Genomic DNA, 23,525 nt, shown 5'->3' with positions numbered 1-23,525 from the left:
ACAATAACACGTCCATATCAGTATTCCATTGCCGCGGAAAGACTTGATACATTTTTGTTACATACTTACTTATTTCATTCCCTATATTACTGAGTAGGTACGTCAGTTTATTGAAACGAAAACTAAAAAGTATATCGTTCTAAATCCTTTCGTGGGTGAACCAAAGAAAAGCGATTTTAAGATTGTTGAAGAAGATCTACCTGCTTTGAAAGACAATGGTGAGAAAAACATATTGTAGTAAACATATACATATACCTACATGTTATAATTATTAGCCTTACCAGTCGTTCACATCTTATTATAATAGGTACTACGTGTTTTTTAAAATCAATAATAGTAGGAAGGAAAACATCGTGAGGAAACCTACACATTGGTGAACAGTTTAGTTCACTAACGTGAATGCGACTTGCCACCAGTTGGTAATAGGTAGTCGTAAAAGTCACGTCAGATGCCTTCAGGCGACTAGAGTAAAATCTGACACCTGGCTAGCAATACCTAACACACTCGATATAAATGAACGAGTGACCCTATAGCCGGGGTATATGTATGATTATTGATTATTCCGATCTGGTACCCAAAATCTGATATCTGTTTTATTTTAATTATTTTCTATCAGGGATCAGAATAAACAATTAATTATTCTATTCCGGTCGGATCCCCCAACATATTTTTGATACAGGCCGGTAAGAAAATATTTGTACTACTGGATAACATTTTTTTATCTGTTATCTTCATTAGAATTTTTTATACCTGAACAACAGTGTTATACAATAGACAATCGTTATCGCATCAACCAAAGTCGTTCTTAAAGTGCGTACTTATACATTAGTAGGATACAACGCAAATTGTAATTATCTGTGATTATTTAGAATGAATAATGACTGATTGTTTTAATTAATTATCTATAAATACTCAGTAATATTTGTGTGACAATATTCATACACAAAAAAAGATTATTTTTTCATCAACAACTGTTTTCATCTTGATTGTACTAAACTTGTAGGGGATCAGACCGGACTAATACATTCTAGAATGGACCAGAACGGACAAATGTAATTATAATAATTATTAGGGATCAGCCCGGTATAACTCTGATTATTAGTTTTCCTTATAGATCAACAAAAACGAAAATAAACCCATGGATTTCATACAATATATATTTTAAATTACAGAGTTCTTAGCCGAAGCCGCCTATCTAAGTGTGGATCCGTATCAAAGATGGCAACGTGAAGAATCTTATCCATACGATATGATTGGAGGACAAGTCGCTAAGTCGGTTAAGTTCAGACAGATCTGAATAATTTAAGAAAAATTAAGGGCGATTGTAATTGTTTTAAATCGATTCCCTGTCCCTATTTCCTCTCATCGAATTTTGATGCACCGTGGTATCTTAATTTTTATAGCCTAAATATATTTAAACTACCTAATTTGATGTATGGCCCCCTGAATGTTTATCGGGGAAGAAGAGGGGGAGTAGGAAAGCATGGAATATATTATTTTATCAGCTTCCTATCGGCAGGGTTATGATTGTGATAATGATGATACAAATAATATATATAAAACACCACTAACCAAACAATAATTTGAATTGAACTGACCACTTCCCCCTGACAGCATCGAACATAACCATAATAAAGAGAACGAACCTTTTTCTAGCCATAAAGACTACCTACTCGTTTGTTATAATATAACAATGTATTTATTGTTTATAGAATAATAGAAAGCAGAAACGAAAATTACCCCGTTGGGTCATGGGTTATGGGCCATTTCGGCTGGCGGACTTACACCGTTGCGAAACCAGAGGATGAGCAATTTTCGGCCAAAATACCATTTTTGTATCGTTTGCCAGATTTTGGTAACTTGCCCATTTCGCTAGGCCTTGGCGTTTGTGGCAGAGTCGGGTAAGTCATAGATCAAAAAAGAAAAAATATCCGGATTTTTGGGTATTTGTAATTTGCATCAATAAATATAAATTTGATCATTTCGAGATTGTTAAGTAATTTTTTTCGCATTTATTTACTGCATGTATTTTTAAATTACAAATTTTTTAAATTGTTTTATTTATTAGAATTTCAGGTGTAAGTACAAATTTCCGGGAAGTGATTGCAACTTTAGCTTGAGATTGTCAAAATTTTAGAGGCTTAGACATTTAAATTATTAAACAATGAGTTAGCTTTGTTTCATATCAAACTCGCCGATATAAGTATACGTTTATACTCTAAAGCCGGATCCACTACGCCGTGTCTTCGTGTTAGCTAACAAACATTGTTTACTAACCGGAAATCAATGTTTATGTTACCCGAGTTGTCAAGTGGCCATTTTATTCCCCCCGCGTCGCACACATTCGGCCATATTGTATTTCAACTACCTGCAGCTGAAGCGTATTAGATTTATTTTGATAAACGCTTTGTTTAGATATTCAAACCTGCTAAAAAGCCTAACTACTACTTATATTATTTCAGTAATACTGCCTATTTCGGGTTCACGGAATTTTGTAAGCCCCAACCTGGAGAAACCGTCGTAGTTTCAGGAGCAGCTGGGGCCGTGGGCTCCCATGTGGGCCAGATTGCAAAAATATATGGTAGGCACAGTTTACACTCCGTAGGTACCTCTGTTCTTTTTTTACAAACTCAATAGTATCCTAGTCAATTATTAGGAAGACGTACATAACACTTATGTACATAATACGTTACGGCTAAAGTTGTTACGACTAGATTTACCTAGCGGGCTGGATCTAGGCGCTGTCGGTCTCAATTGGCTACTTAAGCAGGCTACACCTAGATTTAGCCTGCTTTCTTTTTGCTTTAGGATGTAAAGTAATTGGAATAGCTGGATCAAATGAAAAATGTGAATGGTTGACCAAAGAGCTGGGATTCGACCACGCTGCAAACTACAAAGCTGTGGACTTGGCAGCTTTTCTGGAAGAAAGCGCGCCTGCAGGCGTTGACTGCTACTTTGATAATGTCGGCGGGGAAATCAGCAGTATAGTACTGTCAAAAATGAATCAGTTTGGAAGAGTAGCGGTTTGCGGTTCCATATCAAATTACAACGAAACAAATCCTGACAAAATGAAAGGTTTGTATTTAAAACATATTACATAGGACCGAAGTCTTTAGCCCATTTATTTTCAACATAAACAACAATAAGTATTTATAGACTGAAAAGATATGAAAACTAAATTAAGCAACTTAGAGGAAGTTGCTGACATCCTCGCATCTGCTAGAAAAGAAGTGACGATTTCCAAACGTTTCAAATAATTCCCTTTCAAATAAAAAAAAACTAAAATCGGTTCAGGGGTATGGCATACTTAAGGAGTCTGTCCACTACACCGTACCATACAAAGACCGTGCTAGGCACAGGCATATAAAATATTCTTTGTATTGAAAAGTATGACACTAGTCCCACTAGACCGTTCCGTCACCGACTAACACCATCGCGTGTCATGCACGGAGCGTAAAAATTGCCGGAGAGAATATTTTGTCGGTGCTGGCTGACACGTTGCGTGCATGATAGGTTGCCACACCATTGCGCGTGGGCAGCGAGCCGGTGAGTATAGGGGTTGTAACCGCGTATGACGACCGTTATAAAGGCGTGGTACTTACACTCATTACGGTTAAAAATGGACTTTATAAACCTGTTTTACAGCTTGCTAATTAAGTAATTGATAGTCTATTTATATAAGTAACATATCGAACTGATAACATTAAAAATTGTTTTAAAAGTTTTTGGTAGGGCAATTGGCCAATAACATGCAGATCTAGCAGTTAGTATTGTCTGTCAGATAACAATATAATATTTTATCAAAAAGTTGTGAAACAGGCCCTAAAAATTTTATCCAAACAGTACTTCTGTAACAAAACAGAGTACTGTTCTTCCACAGGTATATTACTCCTACAGGCCCACCTGTAGGAGTAATATACCTGTGGATAGTTCCCATGATAACTTCATTACTTTTTTTTAATTATTTCAGCTACAGTGCTTCAGCCGTTCATTGTGGCAAAACAACTTACTATTCAAGGATTTCTAGTAAACAGGTTCGCTGCACGAACTGTGGAAGGAGTGCAACAAAATTTAAAATGGGTTCAAGAAGGCAAAATAAAATACCGCGAAAATATTGTTGAAGGCTTTGAGAATGCAGTAGATGCTTTTATCGGATTATTCAGAGGAGCTAATACAGGAAAATCCCTTGTAAAATTACACTAAGTTTTAATAAAAATTTATTATTTTATTTATTTAGATTTTTATCAACTAGGTCTTTTTCTTTTAACTGAAGTTTTGGAATCTTTCATAAATTTGTTAATGAACAGTTCTTCATAAATAAGATTATTTACATCTGGACTTAAATACTGTGATATTTCGTGATAGAGGCGTTTCTTTGGACACTGACTTCCTGTAAAAGTTTGAGTAGCACTAGTTTTCTTTTCGATCTGATTCTGCTGTAAAATCATGTTTTTAATTTCATTTATGCTTTGCGAATTTTTATCTATTTTACTTATTAAAGCATTTTCCATTAGCTTCATTCTTGCTTCTAAACTAGAAATTGTTTGTTCAGTGATGTTCAGTGATTTTGACTGATTAATTGAAAGTTTATTATACTGACTGGGCATATTGCTAGAATATTTACTATCCTTATCTTGTTCATCTAGTTTATCTAGAAATGTTTCTATCATATCACGCAGTTTCATATTGAATTTTCTTTTTTCTTTAATTGCAGCGACCCTTTCGGGGGTTATCTTATTCTTCAAAAGAGAAGTCCGTGGCGATTTAGCTTTATTTTCTTGCCTAACCTTACATACCTTAACTACTTCCTTTTTCAGAACAGACTTATTATCAGTCAATGTTTGCACTGGCTCAAATTGTTCATTGCCAAACAATATTTCTTGATTATTTAAAATGACCTCATTTGAAATCTTTTGGGAATTGCTTTGGATTGCACTAGTATTGTTTTGTAATAGAGGCAAACCTGAAGAAGGTGGCACTGGCTCCAGGTATCTGACATCATTTGAAACCTGTTGAAGTGTACTTGTAGAAGGCTTCCTTAGAACAAAAATTGATGATGGTGACACAGGCTCCAAGGTTCCAGTGACTATCAAGGGTTCCGATATTCTTTTCTCTGACAAGATTCTTACTTTTTCTTGCTTATTTGATAATTTGCCATTGACTTTGCCAACAATCGGTTCTGTATTATTTATGTTACCATCATCTGATAATAAAGCATTATTGTTTAAAAAACCTGGTGGTAATTCTATTTCCACAAAATTTTCTTCTACTTTGCTTTGGTTTTGCTTGATTTCTGTATTATAAGGAGGAACAACCTGCACTGGCTGTGTTTCACTTTTTTTATTTATTTCATATGTGGAAGCCTTGTTATTGTTTACCGAACTTGGTTTCAATTTATGTACATAAACTTCACTTATTGAAGTATCTTTGCTTTCAATTGGTTCTGAAGCAGAACATGATTTTTCTATCTCAACACCTTCATTGAACACATTGTGTTGTGGTATATGTGTAGATATATCAATATCAGCTAAATCATTGCTCAAAAAATCAGCGTACTTGACAGAGTAATTTGCTTTTTTATCTTTTAAAGTCAAGAACTCATTGTCAATATCAATAATTACAGGCAGTGAATTAGTTGTATCTTCAAGACTTTTATTTTGACTGTCACCTGCATCACAAAAAGGACCATCTAATGAAGGTACAGCATCAAAAGTTAATTTGTCTTCCTGAAAAAAAATACTCAAAATTACTTGTCATACATCATTATTTTTTTCTGTAATTAAATTGAACAGCTCACACTATTGACTGTACATCACATATCCAGAACCATAGACTGTGATCACAAGTACAAATTTTGCCCATGCTGGGAATTGAACTCAGGATAACATTAACTCCTTTTCTATCAACTACAGCTACGAAAATAAACAAATGTTTTAGTACTAAATATTGCATTACCTTGAAGTTCATAAAATATTCTTTGTTGAAGTGGTGTTGACATATCACTCTGTTTTTCAACTGTGACACCTTTAAATTAAGGAAATCCAGCCTTCCAGTGTTGACCAGCCATTGGTGGCATCTCACCTTATCAAATACCGGGTAATGGAACATATGTGTCTTGCCATCATATTTCATACTGCAGTTGCGGTATGAACAACGCCAGCCTCCCATTGTTTAGCTGAAATCATGTCCTACAATTAATATCATAAATGCAAAAGTTGGTGAGAAGGATGAATATGGATGGAAGTATACTTGTGTTGTTTGTTGTTAAAAATAAAATCTACTAAGTAGAATATAACTTAGGGCAAATTTTAAGTCAGTATTTCCATGTTAGGGAGTGAAGTCTCCTAAAATGGAAAGTAGGTATTACATACCAGAGATAAAATGGGTTTCACAATGTTCAAAACAATTTTGTTTTGGTGAAAAGAAATAATAACTACCTACCTAGGTATCGTCACGGTATTCTGGTATACAAATTCTTGCTTTACTCTTTGTACAAATTCGCCACCGAAGCTCTTGGAGATCCTTATCTATACTCTCCAGACACCTCACACAATCCTCCGTTTATAAGAAATCTGATTTACCTGTCAATACAACAAATTAAAACAGAAAAAAAGCTTTGAAAGTTGATGGATGTTTGTTTGGCTGACTCGCTCACTCACTTCCACGGATTACTATCCTATCTAGGGATGATGATCTGAGAGCTCGATTAATCATAGAATCGGTCGAAGCCAAAAAAAACATTTTTTATTACGATATGTATTATTTTATGGTAATAATGATAATTGTTAATATAGTATTTCCTGATTGTACTAATAAGAGATCATTTAATACGGAATCTTTCGTTTACCTTGTACATTGTAAACACAAACTTGAAAAGTAAACCGATTGTTTGATATCATTGTTTTTGAGAATCGATTCAAAAGTTTTCTATTCTAATCGATTCTTTCTATTTTGCGGAAAGTCGCAGTAGTCCCTATAAATAAAGTTATTTAGCTGTTCGGTTGGTAGATTTGTCAATGTCAATATCCATCTCTGTGAATCTGTCAGGTTTTTAATGACGCGATGACGCCGACACCCAATGACTAAAGAGACGCCGAACTCAGATAAATGATTGAAATGAAACAGTTTAAATGATCTGTCGAATGATTTTTTACAACGCGCCTGGGACCCTTCTACTTCTAAATATGTTTTTTTCAACAGGCCCTTCAATTTTAAATCTATGGTTTTTACATTCAATATCTAGCTAGAGTACACCTTTCATATAGGTGCTGCCAGAAAGTTTAGTTTATGGAACCAAAACTTATAACGATTTTCCTAAATAAATAAGAAAACTACACAACAATTAAAACATTTTTATTTATACTTAGGTATAGGTACCTAGTTATTTATTGGAGGTAATGTACGTACTGGCTTCAGGTAGTCCCAATATAAAAAAATTACATAATTCCAAATTTTTTCATTTTATTATTGGTGGATTTTGTATGTTCACATTACAAAGTTTCCAGACTGAGAAGAGATTACCTACTTGAAATTTTGTATCTATCTTGATCCAAAAATTCAACATAGTGATATTCTATGTGCAATATTTTTTCTCATGATCTAGTAACTTTTCCTTTCTGTCTACTCCAGAACTAAAACCACCTTTTGAGCCAGATGCAATCACTCGGTGGCAGGGTATAACAATAAGATGTGCATTTGCACCACAAGCTGCACCAACTGCCCGGGAATGACTGGAGTCCATGCCTAAAGACTTTGCAAGGTCACCATAGGTCTGAGTAATACCAAAAGGTAGCTCCTGCAGTTTTTTCCATACTTGCTGAAATACAATTATAATGTTATTAAGTATTGAATTCAGTAAATAGGGGTGTGCCAACAGTGCCCAGGCACAGGATTCAGACCAGAAAAATTACCTATAGACGCTATAGCAGTCTACAGCAAATACATCACAATATGAAGTAAATCCATGATGACTGTGACTGGTTTTTGTATGAAGGAACAAGATTACTTTTTCTTACAAATGGCAGATGACGGACCTGACTGTTGTTTAAATTATAAATTAAGGAAATGATTCTGTTATCTACAATATTTTTTAATTAGTGATGAATGTTTAGGCTACAGTATTTACTGGCTAAACCTAGGTGTAATGAACCCCACTTTGAGGAATAATTGTAACATATACAATAAAAAATCCAAGGGTGTAATTGTTTTTAGTTACTTTTTCAGACTGAGTTATCGTTCTCTAAAACCAATCCAGCTATGGCCTAGAAAACACAATTTTACCTTTTGAAAATCGGAACCAAATGTTTGCATTGGTACGGAAAATATCTTAAGCTTTCCATCAAAATAAGCCGTTATTTCATCATTCAATGTATCCAAAACTTTGGTACTCCCTTCAACAAAATGACATGTTAATTGTTCTGAAACAACTTTGAAATGCTTTTCAAAATTCTTTGAATCTATCGATACTAACATATACAGATATTTTTCATCGCCTGCAGCAATTAAATTTCCAACAGGAGTATCATACACACGCATATAAACTATCTTGTCTGAATCTTTAGAATATTTATCAAGAATTGATGATAAATTCATTTTATTAAATTTATGCAACGAATAAACAGACGGTTTTTACTATGTGTATAGAGGTAAGATATCTACCCAAAAAGAAAAAAATACTTGTAGGTATCTTTGTATATACCACATAACCTAGAAAAGATCGAATGAAACTTCTGACATAGGTAGACAGGTACTAGATAACTTCTGACTTCTTGTTTGTTGTTTGCTTAGAGAATAGGTAAGTAGACGTTAGTCGTGGGCGTTATTTCAACTAACCGTTTTATTCAACGATCAAGTTTAATCATATATAATTGCAAAAGTAGTTGTTGGAATGCCCAACTGGTTTGCTTCGAACGTAGCGCGGGGCGCGAGCGGCGAGCGCGAAACATGACGTGCAACGGAAACAGCCGAATGTAGAACTGTAGTGTGAAAGAAAAAAACTGTATTTTTTTCTAACTTATTATTGTTCTTCTGCGTTGATACGCTACCTGGTTTAGTAACTAGTTGCTCGTTGAACAAAAACAGTTGACTTTCGTTAGCTCGAAAAACGTCAACGACCCACCACTAGTAGACGTAGGTTGTTTGTGAACAAACCAAAGATATTTTTTTTGTTTCGTTTATCCATGTGGAAAGGCAAAGGGATCTAAGCAAATACAGCCACAAACCAAAGAGAACAAACAGACCTAGGAAAACCAATGGGAAAACCATGGAATTAGTAGGTACTCACGAAGTACTTATTAAATCCATGAGGAAAACAGACAAAGGAAAAGATTTTTTTGTGTTATGGCTCCATCATTGTACGCCAAAGCGATGATTTTACCATGGAATTTTAGATACTCCGTACAACTGGAAAGCTCACTGTGACTAAAACGTGTGCTGAAAGAGAGCCTCGAGTGCCTTTTAGATGAGGGTACCAATGTTAAAAGAAATTTTCTGGAATAGGCTCTGATAGGTCTAACTCCCAAACTTTAATGTATAGGATATTATTACTGATACATACAACACAAATAGTATTAAGTCACGCTGACTTTGAATCACATAAGTGGGCTGAAAGTTAATACTAGTTATTTGCAACGAACTTGCTAAATCTAGTTAAAAATCAATAAATCAATGTTTTCAGATTACCGCCTATAACTCAGGCTATTTCCCTGTTATGTCCACTATGTAAATTGCGCCTTCTCACTTGCATCACCGTGCTCGTGAATGTAGTGTGCCAATGTGAGAATATATATACAAATACAAAGACAACATACTTACCTTTATTAAGTAAGTATGTTGGTCATTTGCTTATCAACTAGAAAACCAGTAAGATTTCAACTCCTTATTTCAGACTAAAGACTAAAATGCAAGTATATACAGGTATATACTTCTCTATATGGCAAACTAGGGTTTGCCACAATTGAAACAATGTGTCTTTTTCAGCAGATCTATAACGGGATGCGACTAAACTGCGAGCCTTGATCCATTCTCGACCAATCAAATTTAACATGGCGAACTTTTTTTCTCTTAATTACTTATTCTTTCTTGATTTTTGTGACTTCTGCATGACTTCTGTTATTGTATTACGAAGTGTAAATTAAAATTTATCTGTTGTTCTTGGCATCTAATCAGTATAACCTAGCTAGATAACTTTTGGATCGAAAGTGAAACCAGTGGAAAGGTAGGTTAGGTACATATTGTAATACAGTAAATAATATAACATTTCTTTTTTTAAGTACATTTTTACTTAACTTTAACGACAGCTTTGCCTGTGTTTTCGCCTCGAAGCATGCCGACGAGAGCATCCACCATGTTATCAAACCCGTGATATATTTTTTCATTGTATTTCAGTTTTCCTTCTCGTAACAACTTCAGATTTGCATTTATACCCTCATCCCAACGATCAATCCATCTATTCACCAAAAATCCTTCAACCTTTAGTTCTTTAAAAACTATTGCAGGTTGTAAAATTGTAACTGAAAAAAATTGTGTGGGTAACTTTACAATATTGTGTAAGTAGTTCAAATTGGAAATGAATAATAAAATGAATAAGCTTTTGCCTTATTTTGTATTATTAATTACACTGTATAATATAATCCCATATAATGTCGTATTTCCTAAATAAAAGTGAGAAAGATAAGAAATCCATAATTTTAAAGGTTAGATAGGTATATACCTACCCTTTGGCAATTTATCATCATTATATGATGATATTGAGCCACACACTGCCACTCTTCCGTAATAATTCATGAAGTTCATGATAGTTGTACTGATTTCACCTCCAACCTAAAAAGGAATCTAATTGAATTTTGGTGCAATTAATTGAATGTGAAAGTTAAGATGCGGCCAGTATATAAGCATCGTCCTAAGACAAAAATAGATCAAGACTTTTAATTTCCTGACTGAATTAATCTTTTGCACTTACATTATCGAAATAGCAATCGACTCGTTTAGGAGCGCCATCTTTTAACGCAAGTTTTATGTTGGCCGTCTTATAATTAAATGCTCTGTCAAATCCCAAATCTTTTTCTAAATATTCGCATTTTTCGTCACTACCAGCGAAACCAACGACACGGCAACCTGCAATAATTAGGTAGCCTAGGTTAATACATAAGTAGTTGGCACATGGTCGGCATCATGAAAGTCACTGAGTGGAGTTATAAATTAAAAAATGATTTAAAGTAAATTCAAGTACATTGAAAAGTTATGAATTTACCGATCGCTTTAGCTATTTGTCCAACATGAGAGCCGACTGCTCCAGCCGCTCCCGTGATCACTATGGTCTCTCCGGGCTTGGCCTGGCATATCTCCTTAAGTCCAAAATGTGCAGTGTTCCTTTATGGAATAAATAATGTTGATGTGTTATTTATTTTCATTACTTTTTTAACTACAATCATACTTCCACTGAGCCTGCTATTTATTCCTCACACGCTAATGGTGAGACGTTTCAGGGAAGTTTACAAGGATTCTGGCGATCCCAATCCCATCCCAAATATTATAAATGCGAAAGTAAGTTTGTTTGTCTTACCTCTTTCAAGCGTTTTATCTACGTAACCAATTTTCTTGATATTTCGCATTTTTATAATTAAGAGTATGGTGAAGGACACCTATTGTTCCGATGGGATTTGCAAAACACCTATATTATAAGTGGCGCCAAATATAAAAACACTAGATGGCGCTGTGTGTATCTGAGGTGGTGCTAAATGATAATAAAAAACACTTTGCAATAAAACACTAGATGGTGCTGTGTGTATCTTAGGTGGTGCTAAAACTGTTTCCGAGGGAATTTAAGCTGGCGAAGGCGCGGGTAAACAGCTAGTTAGTAATAATATTAAGTATTAGGTAATATTATTTATCTCACTCTTTAGTCCATGTTGGGAGTACCTCAATACGTAGTTCCTACTGATGTAAGTATTAAGTGGTTTGTAGAAAAGTTAGGGCTCTAATGAATATGTGGGAGACCCAAAAATAACAATAATTGGTCTAAGATTACTTTTTTGGGGCCCTTCGTATAAAACAGTAGTAGTACTAAAAAATAAATACCCAGGCATGCCGAGAATACCCAAACCAAGGGACACCGGGTGTGGACTGATGTCTGGCAGCAGTGTCGTGGGCAAAAATCCAATTTTTGGTGGCAAAGAAGGATTGCAAATCGTATGGGTTCGCCATCCGAATGAACCCGCTACATATTTTCCTTCGGGAAATTTTTTATTGCGACTTGCAATAATCCTGAAAAATATACAACGATTAAAGTCGCGAAGAATATTTAGGCGATCCTGCTGTAATGCGATAGCTGTGACCGTAAATTATTGGATATATAATTTATTTGCTACTTATTTCGAATCGAAAAGAAGAAGACTATAAACAGCAAGATTGAATAGACCTCGCCTGTACGCCAATAGATATCTAATTCACATCAAAAATGATTCTAAGTAGTTAGATGTACTTACAATGTATAGAGAATTAACTTACTTCGCCACTTGGCCACCGATCATATCGGTTGGCAGCTTATATCCAATCATGTACGCTCGCATGTACGGATCAACGCTTAGAAACTCTGCTTCAGTTAAAATTTCTGAAAAATGGAAAAAGTTTAAGAACTTGTTAGATGAATACGTACTTATACAGATTTGTGACATTTTAACATTTTCTATAAATATAGAAATTAATAAATATTAATTAATCGCTCAACGGCTCTTTTGTCTTTAAGTTTTTCCGCATTCATATTATAAACTATAGATATAATCTTCTACTATTGCAGCAAACAGAAAGGTTACGTGCCTCATCCTCGTACGTAACTGTACATCACAAGCCGATTACCAATGCTCCACCACTGCAGCTAGGTAGTAAGGACCACCGTGCCTCGCGCCGCCGCAATCAACTGAACTGAACTATAACTTCATATCACAGTAGTGGTGAACAAGTGTATATAGACACATATGTACATATTAAGAAGAAGTTTAAGAGTCGCTAAAATTAAGCGTTAATATATATATAAGGTAAAATAACTGTGAAAGGACTGTATGTACGTCTGTCCGTCTTTTTGTGCCGACGTAGCTTTCAAACGGATCATGCTGAAAAATTAGATACCTACTACTAGTAGCCTTATTATTAAGAAGTTTTAATTTAGAGATCGCATATACCCACCTCCATCCTTTAAAACCGATAGTTCTTCTTCTATTATTTGAAAATCACTTTTTTTAGGTTCGCCTTGGAAATATTTATTAAGAACATATTTTTGCGCTCTCACTTTGGGAACTCCTGCTGAGTAGAAACGATTGGCAATATATGTGAAACCCAATGCTTTTGCCATCTTCACCTTGAATATCTAAAATACTAAATAAATTATATAAGTACCATTGGTATAGGCATGATAAAAGTATCTAAAGTCGGGGGTACCGCCGACCTAGGGATGATCGATATTCATCGATGGTAAACAAACATCGATGTCGAGAACGAGAACGATGAATGATGCATATCGATGCTTGAGAATTTTTATTCTCAAACATCGATCATTATACCGGCTCAGCTCCACACTAGCGGCGAATTCGGACAGATGCAAACGAAAATGCATTAACCATTAAATTAGTAGACTTCGTTACCTAGGTACTAATTCCATAGCATGAACATTGAACAAAAAACCAACACTGTATGCCAAATCTGCCAATGTAAGCCAGCATAAGAGTGTAGGTATAATTATTGTTAGGTAAGGGTAATACTAAGTTTACCCGCGTAAACTTAGGTACTCCCTCTGGGTAATGCCTTCAAAGTTACCCAGGTAGAACTAGGTGTAACGCACTGCGGGTATGACTATATGATATGATATATCATATTACGTTACGTCATGACGTAACGTAATATGATATATCATATCTGATATATAATGCTACAACAGCCAAGGTTACAACAGCCGTTCTATCAAACAACACTTAGACTCAACAATGCCATTCAATCACACGGCTATACGTCGTTTAGCCGATTTGTTGAATGCAACCTTCAATACTACTACAGCTAGACGAACTAGCTAGCTTTAAACTCGCACCACGATTGCGTAGAATGTATTTTTGGTCGTAAATCTGCAACAATATTGAAAATTGGCGCTTTTTGCCTCCATCGACAATGTTTGTGTACCTTAGTTGTACCGGTAGCGCCATCTGCGCCGAGCTTTGCGTAATATGCCCAATAGGGCATATTACGCAAATCTAATAAGACGGCGGCTTTTGTATCAGCTGTAGTGTTGAACGTTTTGAGCGCCTCAAATATTCAATTAAAAAGCTAGACGTGTGGTTGAATGGCGTTGTTCAGTCAAAGGGCCTTGCTGTTTGATTGAACGAATATTTTAACCAGTTGGCTGCGACGACATTCTAAAAATTTTAACCATTGACAAACAAGCAAATATCAAGCTTTTTATTGCTTAATCTATGGTTGGTTTGCTAAGTTTATTTGTCTATGATATTGTAGATCGCTTTATCGCAAATAATGGCTAGTTTTGTTTGTATTCTGTGTTTATATCGGAATAAACTGTGTTTGATAGTATAAATTTAAATTAAAATGTATAAAAATAAACTAGTTGTTGTATTCTGGTCGTAATATCGTATGTGTGTAACTCACAATTAAAAGCCAAAAGTTATTTTCGGTTTCGGCGTGTTTTTGCGGTGAACTAAATATCTAGTTGATTTACTAGGATGGATTCACCGCAAGAATTCAATTGCATATTTTGCAAAGACAATTTTGAGAGTAAAGAGGAGCTACAAATACATTTCAGGTTAGATTTCGTATATATAGGTACCTATTTGACATTTTTATTTAAATGTCACACTTTGAATTTTGCTTTTTTTGTTACTTTAGGAAACATGGTGATCCAAAATTTAATCAAAGTACAAAAAATAAAGCACGAACGAATGATACTCCAGGCGAGAAGTCTAATGAAGAGGTTGAGATGATAAGCTGTGATGTGTGCACGGAATTATTTCCGACTATTTCGAAGGCAATAACTCACAAGCACAAGTTCCACCCAGACCACGACGCGAAGTACTTCTGTCCCTGGTGCGGAAAGCTGTTTACGATGAAGGTAAGCGCCGAAATAATTATGGCAGCCTTGGCTGTCAATTTGGCGACCTATGCACCTTCCCCCTCCAACACTGCTAACATTATCATGTTTTCTATCTGTTATCAATGTTGTAATATTTTTTAGACAATACATACTGTTTTATGTGAAATTTGTAAATATTCACTTAAATCATAAAATTAAGATGGATACTTTTTATTTGGCCTTGAATAATCTGTGTGAAAAAAAAATGAAGTTTGTGTAATCAAATGATATAAGTTATTGATTTTATACCAATCTACAAAATATGAATCAATACAATATTGTATGTACTTAAGTAAATATTTGTTACTGTATAAGACTATATTGGTAAATCTTGGGTATTACTAGTATCAAGAGTAAGATATTTTTTGGTAAAAACAAATTAGTTTTCTTTTCTTTACATATTGACTGACATGTTTCCTGTCTATTACAGCATTTATACAATAAACATATAAATACCAACCATGAGAATGACAAAATGAACACAGAAGATTTCCCTTGTGATTGCTGTGATGTTACCTTTTACGAGCCATCTGCGATGTTGTACCATAATAAATTTTTTCATAGACAGGATACTGATCTGCCGGCTATCGGTCATTCAAAGAAATTAAAAATGATTAATCAGGTATGTATGAAAGTATTTTTTATTTTGATTTTATAAAACTTCTTTTTAAACCAAAAATATAGTAATTTTTATGAATACTTAAAGTTTTAGAATCATCACCACCACAGAATCATTAAAAAAATGTGTTATGATTTGAGGTTGATAATTCTATCAAATCATTTATTCAGAAATTAGGCCTTCACAGACACTTTTTCACTTCATATTCTAAATTAAATGATGTTTACCAAAGCTACAAACAACTAGCATTTTGGAACGACCACTGCTGAGAAGAAATGCCGAAAGAAACTCATTCAGTGTTGGTCCCTATTATGCCAGAAGGGCTTACCATTTTTTAAATATAAATTTATGTATAATTTTTTATCAGTAATATAACAATGTAAATACACAAAAAAGTACATGGTCAAAAGGTATACCGAAACATATTATGATTGTGATCAAGTGCTGATGAAAGGAATATATATATATATATATATATATATATGTATAATTAACCAAACAAAAAAAAACTTATAAATGTGAACACCTATTATATAGCTTTGATATTCATTGCTACTGTATTCTACATACCAATTTCTATTTAGTAAGTGTCAGTTTTTGTTTAAAAAATTAAATAATGGATAACTAAAATTTGCAAAGCATATTTTGTACACAGCACACCAGTTTTTGATAGATTTTTCACTTGTTAGTAGTTAGTTAGTTAGTATAGTATATATATACTATATGACTATTAAACTGTTTTTGTGTCTCATTGAAGTCAGTGTCCATTAAAATAATATTTTATTTGGTTATAGTGTTCCTTGCTGATTTACTACTGTCCCTTTTGTGGCCAACAATATAACAATAAGGTCAATTTACATGTAAGTATTTTTATTACTTATTTTAAAACTACTGATACAGCTCAAAAAGGTGGTGGTATGAAGTTAAATTTGGTTCCTTAGTGGCGTCCATGGCCAGGGATTGCCAATGATGATTGTCGGAGATGATAGTCGGGAGCAAAAGGGGGACAGACCTCCAACTATACTAATTATGATCAATATTTTCACTTTTCTTGTAGTGGGCATAAAAAGTAGCTAGCTCATCTACTGAGCAGACCTTTTTGTATTGCTGCAGCATACACATTTATTGATATTTTGATTATTGTTATGACTATCTATGTCTGTGCGTATAATTTTGTACATTTAAAGAAATATTGCTCATTTCATAATTATCAGTTCATGAAGATGAGGTATTATTGAATAAATAAATAAATTTTCGTATTCATGCTTAACATTATATGTGAAAGTCTATCTGCCGGTCACAATTTCACAGCTGAACTGCTGGACCAGTTTCTTTGGAATTTTGAATAGACATACTTAATGACCTTAAGGCACACATTATAAGCTACTTAAAGCAAAGCTGCAGGCAACGGGTTATAATACTTTTTTTTTGCTAATTATCCGAAGGATAGGAAACAGTATGTGGAGAGTAAAGGACACAAATCTGACCTATATTTTACAAGATCAGAGGTAAGTCGGGGCAGCAATTTAGGCTCATTGTTGTTTCTACTGCTGATTAATGACCTCCCAAATGTAGTTAAGAATGCAAAATGTCTTTTATTTGCAGACGATTTTAAACTATTTCTACAGGTCATAAATAAGGAATATTGTATTATGCTGCAAGAGGACATTGATAATGTAGTAAAATGGTGCACCGATAACTTATTGCAGTTTAACACATCAAAATGCTAAACTATCTCGTTTTCCCGTTCGCGTAATCCGTTACGTCATGGTTACAAGATTGAGCAGGTTGAAATGAGAGAGTAATGGCGGTTAAAGATTTAGGAGTCATTTTCAATGTTGACCTAACCTTTCGCGAGCACATTGTGGGCATTTGTAAAAAAGCATTTAGGAATTTAGGTTTTGTTTTCCGCAATGTTAAAAATTTTACTAACATAGCCACAATCAAAATGCTGTACAATGCTTTGGTTAGGAGTCACCTTGAAAGCTGCTCATGTTGGAACGAGTCCAATATAAGTTCCCAAGGTACTTGTATATGAGGCTGTACAAGGTGTACCCATATTACCCTCTTATGTATCCAACGATTTTTTGGGGATGGTTGGATACAACGAACTGAGGAGATGGCACTAGTATGCTTCATCTTCAAACTGCTGAGAGGGAGACTGCAATGCAGGCATTCTGGAGAGAGTGGGGTTAGCGGTACCAGACAGGTACGTGTGGAGACGAGGGCAGCCGCCGCTGCTGGCCGTGCCGCGCCGCAGAACCAACCTCAACGAGGCGCCGCTGACGCGCGCGTTCCGCACCATAAATCTCATTGCTGACAAAGTGGATATATTCTATTGTACTCTGAGTGAATTCACAAGGGTGGCACTATTTGTCATTTGTTATGTTAATTAGATACAAATAGTTAAAATAATTTAATAAGAGTAGGTTTAAGACTTCACTATCGCATAAGGTTTCCTGTAATGATAGTTGTAAGTGTGTATAAATAAAATAAATAATATTTGTAAGTTTCATAACTGCAAAGAATTTCCAAAATATTTTTTAGTTCAATTAATTTCCAGTCTGTGTGGTTCATAGAACATTTTACCGTCACCTAGTATGTAACAGATTATAATATCTGTGGGTGGAAAGATTTTCATAGTACTTTAAATATTGTTCCAGAAACACATGATAGATGACCATAGTGATGAAAACCAGAGTCCAGATGACGTGCTGCGTTGCCCTCTTTGTGATGCCATATTTTACCATTTAGATGCATATGAACATCACCTCTCATTTCACAGTATTGAAGATATGTATAATGAAAGTAATGAAATGTAAGTAATTTTTTTTTTTCATTTACGTGATTTGCGACACCAATCTATCTTTAAACATTTTTAGGGTACCTTAACTTAAAAGGAAATACTTACTACATAAAACAAAATCACTTCCCGTTGTCCGTCTGTCCCTATGTGTAGTATAGTTGATCTTAAAAATTACACAATTATATTGTTGGCTTAGGTGTGTAATTTATCATGGTTTATCCCGAGTGAATCCAGAAGACTACTATTACTGGACCAATGAGTTAAAATTACATGTATAGCAAACTTCCATAATATGGTCGAAAAACACTTTTGAAAATGATTTTTATTTTTGTAAAGCATCCTTGACATGCTGTAGTTACATTTAGATTGGGTTTAAAAATTACCTTGTGTGGCATAGAGTTTGTTAGCTTGAACCATGGATTTAATAAGTACTACGGAGTACCTACTACTTCCATGGTTTGAACCCTTTCGTTCAGGTGAGGTTGACTCAAATTGACGAAGATAAGTTTATGAAGTCTTCACTTTATTTTGTTTGTCAAAACATTATTTCGACATACCCTATTTGATAGAAGCATCATTTATAAGTATTGTGATATATCAATTTCAGGGCTGAAACTGTGACAGAGTTTTCACTGGAGTCAGTTCCGCCTATAATGGAACGAGTTGAGAACTTAGAGCCAGACCCTAAAGAAATGTCTGAAGGTGGTGCTATTGGTTTAGTAAGTTTTATTTTTTTCATTATATTTATTTTTAGTATACAATGCCGGCCATCCAGCCGAGGCAAAGCCACGACAGCGCGGTCGGTGTGGGCGTCATATAATCATCCCTTAAATTGGTTAAAATTGTAAAAATGTCCTATTTATGTGATTATTTATTGATCATTTTGATGTTTAGGATGATTTGCTGATGGCAATGGGCAACTCAGAAGATAATCCGAAGAAATCTAAAAAGCATAAGAAACACAAGAAGTCTAAAAAAGCAGCAATAACGTTGGACGAATTCCTAAATATGAATAAAGATGTTTTTGGGGAAGGCATAGATTTTCAAGGCATAGAAGAAGTACCTTCACAAATAGTGGCAAAAAGATTTAAAGTAAAAAAGAAAGCTGCATTACCAAGCAGTGGTTCGAAAATGTCGGCTAAGGATATTGAAAAATTACGCAAACAAGGGATCATTATTAAGAAAGGAGGGACTTCAGTGAAGAAACCGATACCAACCATAGTTCAACCAACGCCTACTAAAGTCCAAGCAGTACCTAATAAAAGTGATTTAAATGTTAGCACACAAAACCAGTCTGCTGCTGTTAATCCACCAAACGAAGTCTTAACAAAACTAATTAATCAAAGTAATAATCAAATAAAGATAGTAAGGAAACATACACAGAATATAAGTGAGGCAAATAGCGCAGAGGATGAAAAACCTTCATCACCTGAAAATATAGAAGTTGAATGTGATTTAATACAAAGGTACACGTCGTCTGAAACCGAAGGGGAGGAGAAACCTGAAAACAGAATTAATAAGTTGAATGAGGATGGCATCTCTGACACTGATTCAAATAAAACAAAATTTTTAGTTGATATCGAAAGTTCAAATGTAAAAAATGTTTGTATAAAATCGAATCACATTTTCCAGAATAACGATGAAGACGCAGATGATTATAATAAAAATATAGATCCCAGTGACAAAATTAAAAATAGTAATAATCCTCTAACTGCTTTGAAAAATGTAAGCCAACATATTATCGTTAAATCTGTGGTTCCTTCCGGAAAAAATGATTCTACAACTAAAAATGAAGTATCTACCAAAGAAAGTGATGAGGAACCAAGTGAATTAAAACAAACAGTTCATTATGACATGAAAGATAAAAATATAAATGAAACTAGCGACAAATCTCTAAATGCATTAAAACATTTGAGTCACCTTATTACTATTAAACCAGTTGCACAAGCTAAGCCAACTTCGCCAATTAATAGTAGACAATTTTCTGAGATAGAAAATACTGATAATGTTCAAATGAATTCTGGGGATGGCGAGGATACGAAGGATTCCCAAATAACTCAACAAAATAACAACCCTACAATAACTAACAAGAATATAATGACACCAAAACTAGAACAAAAACAAACATCCCAGAAATCTTTAAATCCGTTTAAAAATGTCAGTAACAATGTCACTATTAAACCAATGACAAAAAAAATACAATCCTCTCAGTCTCAGTCAGACATGTCACAATCTTCGGACGAAGATGAGCAGATCCTTAATTCAATAAAAAAAGTTGCTAAGAATCAACCCTCCGTACGTCAAATAGCCGTTAAGCAGCAAAATGAAGTGAAAAGTCCAGCATTGTCACCCAATGTAGTAAAAATAAACCAGAGTGGTGTAAGAAATTTACCAAGCAAAGACCCGAAAAGTCTTGAAGTCAATACAAAAAATCTATCTAATGTAGATCTTTTAAAAAATCTTAAAAATGTTACAGCTAAACCAATTAGTAATTCTAAAAGTGTACAAATAAACAAATTTATGACACCGGTTAATCAAAAACTAACACAAATTAAAAGTAACAAGGAAATAAACAACGAAATAGAAGTTTATAACATTGATGACTCTGATAGTGATAATGGAGATGACCATTTACCCAGTGAATCGTTAAAAACGAAAGTGTCAGATATACAAACCAGCAATTTACATTCAAAACCTACGCAAGCATTCAAACACTTGAATAAATACCTAACAATAAAACCAACTCATCAAAAAAGCCCACAACTAAATATTAAACAAGACCTCGATCAAGACGAATTTACAGATTTACCACAAGAGGACTTTGACACAGAAACTGAACATAATGAAGATAAAAATAAAGCACATTTCAATAAGACTAATAAAATGCTTCAAAATACACTAAAAAACTTAAGTAAACATATAACAATAAAGTCTAGGAATTCTTCACCAAGTTCAATAGTTTCCACCTATGGTAATAAAAATGGAAATTCCAATGACAAATTCGATAACAATTTTGATAGTGACAATGAATCTAATGCAGGAAGAGTGCAAATTACTGAAGTTGACGATGAATGCCCAAGGAAAAACGATGAGTTTGATGAAGATTTTGATGCGATTGTTCAGTCACCTCATGATTCAGACAGTGATGATGATGGGGACCACTCACAAAATAAAGACTTTGAAGATATTGAAAGCAAAATACACGCAAATACAGTCAAGAGAAATGAAAACAAAAATGAGGAAAGTTTTAAAAATGTTAGTAAGGCTATTACAATTAAGTCTTTAGGCGAAAATAAGGCCCAGTTGTATACAGAGACAGCCGCTACGACAAAAGGTCTTGTATCGTTACCTAACAACATTAGCAAAGAATTATCTATAAAGCCTTTCAAACAGGGTACAAATGAATGCAATAGTAATACGAGTCAACAGCCTAATAAAATAAGTCCACAAATAATTGATAAAAACAATAAAGGTGCAGGACAGCAAATAACGCGTAACCAATCTTCCAATCAAAAGATTTGTATGTCAAAGAATCAAATAAATACAGTAAACAAAGAGGTGACTGTGAAAACTTTTCAATCTAAGACTGTAATAGAGGAGATCACTACTACTGTTACAAAGACTATTAAGACTGTCAACCAAACTGTGAAACAAGAAGTTCAAACAGCTAGTCAGTCGTGTACACATAACGTGCTACGGCAAGTACAAGGTTTGAAGCCGCAGACTCAACAACCTGTAAAAAACTACCAAGGTGTAGTAGTACGGCATGCAGCGCCAGTGGGTACCAAAGTAAGAAGCGCGATGAACCCTGTGAGGTCTCCTAGACCTCCAGCCAAAATATCCAATCAGTTAGTCCCTGTGAGGTCAGTTATCCCTATGAATGTAAGAGCTCCAAGAATGCCCACATTAAGAAGCAGTACTCCCTCAACTTCTACAAATAGTCCGAAGCCAATCAAAATGTCCCCAAACATAGTAAATACTGCTATGAATAAAAGACCAATTGCAACAGAACCATCCGGTCCATTTAGTTGTTTCAAAAAACCAAAAGAATCATTAATACCTGTGTCAGAAATGTCGAGCTTCGACACTAGAGAAGACGAATCCACAGTAAGCCTCGCTTCTTCGACACAAGTGAATAAATCGAATGTTATGAATATGACAAGGACTGTAAAAGGTAACACGGTTGTTAGTTCAACACAGATGAAATCTGAAATTAGTTCCTGTTCACAACAACTGGAAAAGCTCAACAATATGTCGGGTTTAAGAATAGTTAAAACTAGTCAAGTGAAGCAGGCATCCCACGCAGAGGAAAAACATGAAGTGAGTCCTGCTAAGAAGATTACTTTAGAAGCAATTGAAAAATTACAAAAGCAAGGTTTATTAGTGAAAAAACCTCGTCTCGATTCAAACCGCGAAGACAGGTACTCTGACGACGACGATGGAGAGGGCAACTTCCCACAAGACGAAGATTTCGATGATGATTATTTTTCTTAATATGTTGCCCGTAAACATTCAGGAAAATAACAAAGTATTTAGTTTGGAATCTTGAATGAATATTAGTAATTTACTTTGATACAAGGGTGATCGGTACAGTAATACTGAACACTGACTGAATTCATAATATTAATTTTACAGTAAACATATTGTTTTGTATGGTACCTAATTATTGAAAGTTAATTATTTACATTTATAATATTAGTAAGAAAATAGTTGATATGATATCAATGATACTATATCCATTTTGTATATATAAATACACAATACAATATTATAATTTTGTATATAGTAGATATATAAGAAATAGTGAAACAAGCTTAAGAATATAAGAATTCCTTTTTGTTGTAATTTATTACGAGTTAATAACAGATTGTTCCTAGGATATTTAATACTTTATTAAAATATGTCACATACTGTTAAATTTTTATTTATACTATATATAAGTGGGACGCAAAATGAGCATTTCGCAAAATGTA

The 23,525-nt window shown here is 34.4% G+C and overlaps 5 protein-coding genes across 9 annotated transcripts; 2 read left to right on the top strand and 3 right to left on the bottom strand.

Annotated features, from left to right (window-relative positions):
• Positions 1 to 4,399, top strand: LOC128674829 (prostaglandin reductase 1-like). Of its 2 annotated transcripts, XM_053753755.2 has the most exons (6): positions 1 to 218; positions 1,173 to 1,272; positions 1,713 to 1,901; positions 2,463 to 2,581; positions 2,809 to 3,075; positions 3,971 to 4,399. In XM_053753755.2, the coding sequence occupies exons 2-6, from the start codon at positions 1,250 to 1,252 to the stop codon at positions 4,201 to 4,203; spliced, it is 831 nt and encodes a 276-aa protein (XP_053609730.1). In that variant the 5' UTR covers positions 1 to 218; positions 1,173 to 1,249; the 3' UTR covers positions 4,204 to 4,399. The 2 variants fall into 2 exon arrangements, with proteins under 2 accessions (XP_053609730.1, XP_053609731.1); XM_053753756.1 differs by lacking the exon at positions 1 to 218 and having other exon boundaries at positions 1,183 to 1,324.
• LOC128674825 (uncharacterized) lies at positions 4,205 to 6,683 on the bottom strand. 2 transcript variants are annotated; one of them, XM_053753740.1, is made up of 3 exons: positions 6,442 to 6,683; positions 5,956 to 6,175; positions 4,205 to 5,726 (listed from the first exon to the last, which is right to left on the bottom strand). In XM_053753740.1, exons 2-3 carry the CDS (start codon positions 6,166 to 6,168, stop codon positions 4,245 to 4,247), a joined length of 1,695 nt encoding a protein of 564 aa, XP_053609715.1. In that variant the 5' UTR covers positions 6,169 to 6,175; positions 6,442 to 6,683; the 3' UTR covers positions 4,205 to 4,244. The 2 variants fall into 2 exon arrangements, with proteins under 2 accessions (XP_053609715.1, XP_053609717.1); XM_053753742.2 differs by having other exon boundaries at positions 6,582 to 6,675.
• A 654-nt stretch (positions 6,684 to 7,337) lies between these two features.
• agt (O-6-alkylguanine-DNA alkyltransferase) lies at positions 7,338 to 8,808 on the bottom strand. The gene is made up of 2 exons (XM_053753757.2): positions 8,281 to 8,808; positions 7,338 to 7,816 (listed from the first exon to the last, which is right to left on the bottom strand). The coding sequence occupies exons 1-2, from the start codon at positions 8,590 to 8,592 to the stop codon at positions 7,574 to 7,576; spliced, it is 555 nt and encodes a 184-aa protein (XP_053609732.1). The 5' UTR covers positions 8,593 to 8,808; the 3' UTR covers positions 7,338 to 7,573.
• A 1,409-nt stretch (positions 8,809 to 10,217) lies between these two features.
• LOC128674827 (prostaglandin reductase 1-like) lies at positions 10,218 to 15,168 on the bottom strand. 2 transcript variants are annotated; one of them, XM_053753750.1, is made up of 8 exons: positions 15,035 to 15,168; positions 13,183 to 13,371; positions 12,508 to 12,610; positions 12,079 to 12,264; positions 11,252 to 11,370; positions 10,961 to 11,115; positions 10,716 to 10,821; positions 10,218 to 10,511 (listed from the first exon to the last, which is right to left on the bottom strand). In XM_053753750.1, the coding sequence occupies exons 2-8, from the start codon at positions 13,346 to 13,348 to the stop codon at positions 10,279 to 10,281; spliced, it is 1,068 nt and encodes a 355-aa protein (XP_053609725.1). In that variant the 5' UTR covers positions 13,349 to 13,371; positions 15,035 to 15,168; the 3' UTR covers positions 10,218 to 10,278. The 2 variants fall into 2 exon arrangements, with proteins under 2 accessions (XP_053609725.1, XP_053609724.1); XM_053753749.1 differs by having other exon boundaries at positions 13,183 to 13,363; positions 15,035 to 15,161.
• On the top strand, positions 14,446 to 23,462 carry LOC128674824 (AP2/ERF domain-containing protein PFD0985w-like). Of its 2 annotated transcripts, XM_053753738.2 has the most exons (7): positions 14,446 to 14,800; positions 14,884 to 15,106; positions 15,558 to 15,749; positions 16,541 to 16,606; positions 18,410 to 18,564; positions 19,160 to 19,271; positions 19,447 to 23,462. In XM_053753738.2, exons 1-7 carry the CDS (start codon positions 14,721 to 14,723, stop codon positions 23,044 to 23,046), a joined length of 4,428 nt encoding a protein of 1,475 aa, XP_053609713.1. In that variant the 5' UTR covers positions 14,446 to 14,720; the 3' UTR covers positions 23,047 to 23,462. The 2 variants fall into 2 exon arrangements, with proteins under 2 accessions (XP_053609713.1, XP_053609714.1); XM_053753739.2 differs by lacking the exons at positions 14,446 to 14,800; positions 14,884 to 15,106 and adding an exon at positions 15,296 to 15,480.
• Positions 23,463 to 23,525: the final 63 nt, after the last annotated feature.

The sequence above is a fragment of the Plodia interpunctella genome, chromosome 13, assembly GCF_027563975.2.
Source record: "Plodia interpunctella isolate USDA-ARS_2022_Savannah chromosome 13, ilPloInte3.2, whole genome shotgun sequence".
Taxonomy (NCBI): Eukaryota; Metazoa; Arthropoda; class Insecta; order Lepidoptera; family Pyralidae; genus Plodia; species Plodia interpunctella.
Note: the sequence above shows the minus strand (reverse complement) of the source record. Positions and strands in the feature narration are given on the sequence as shown.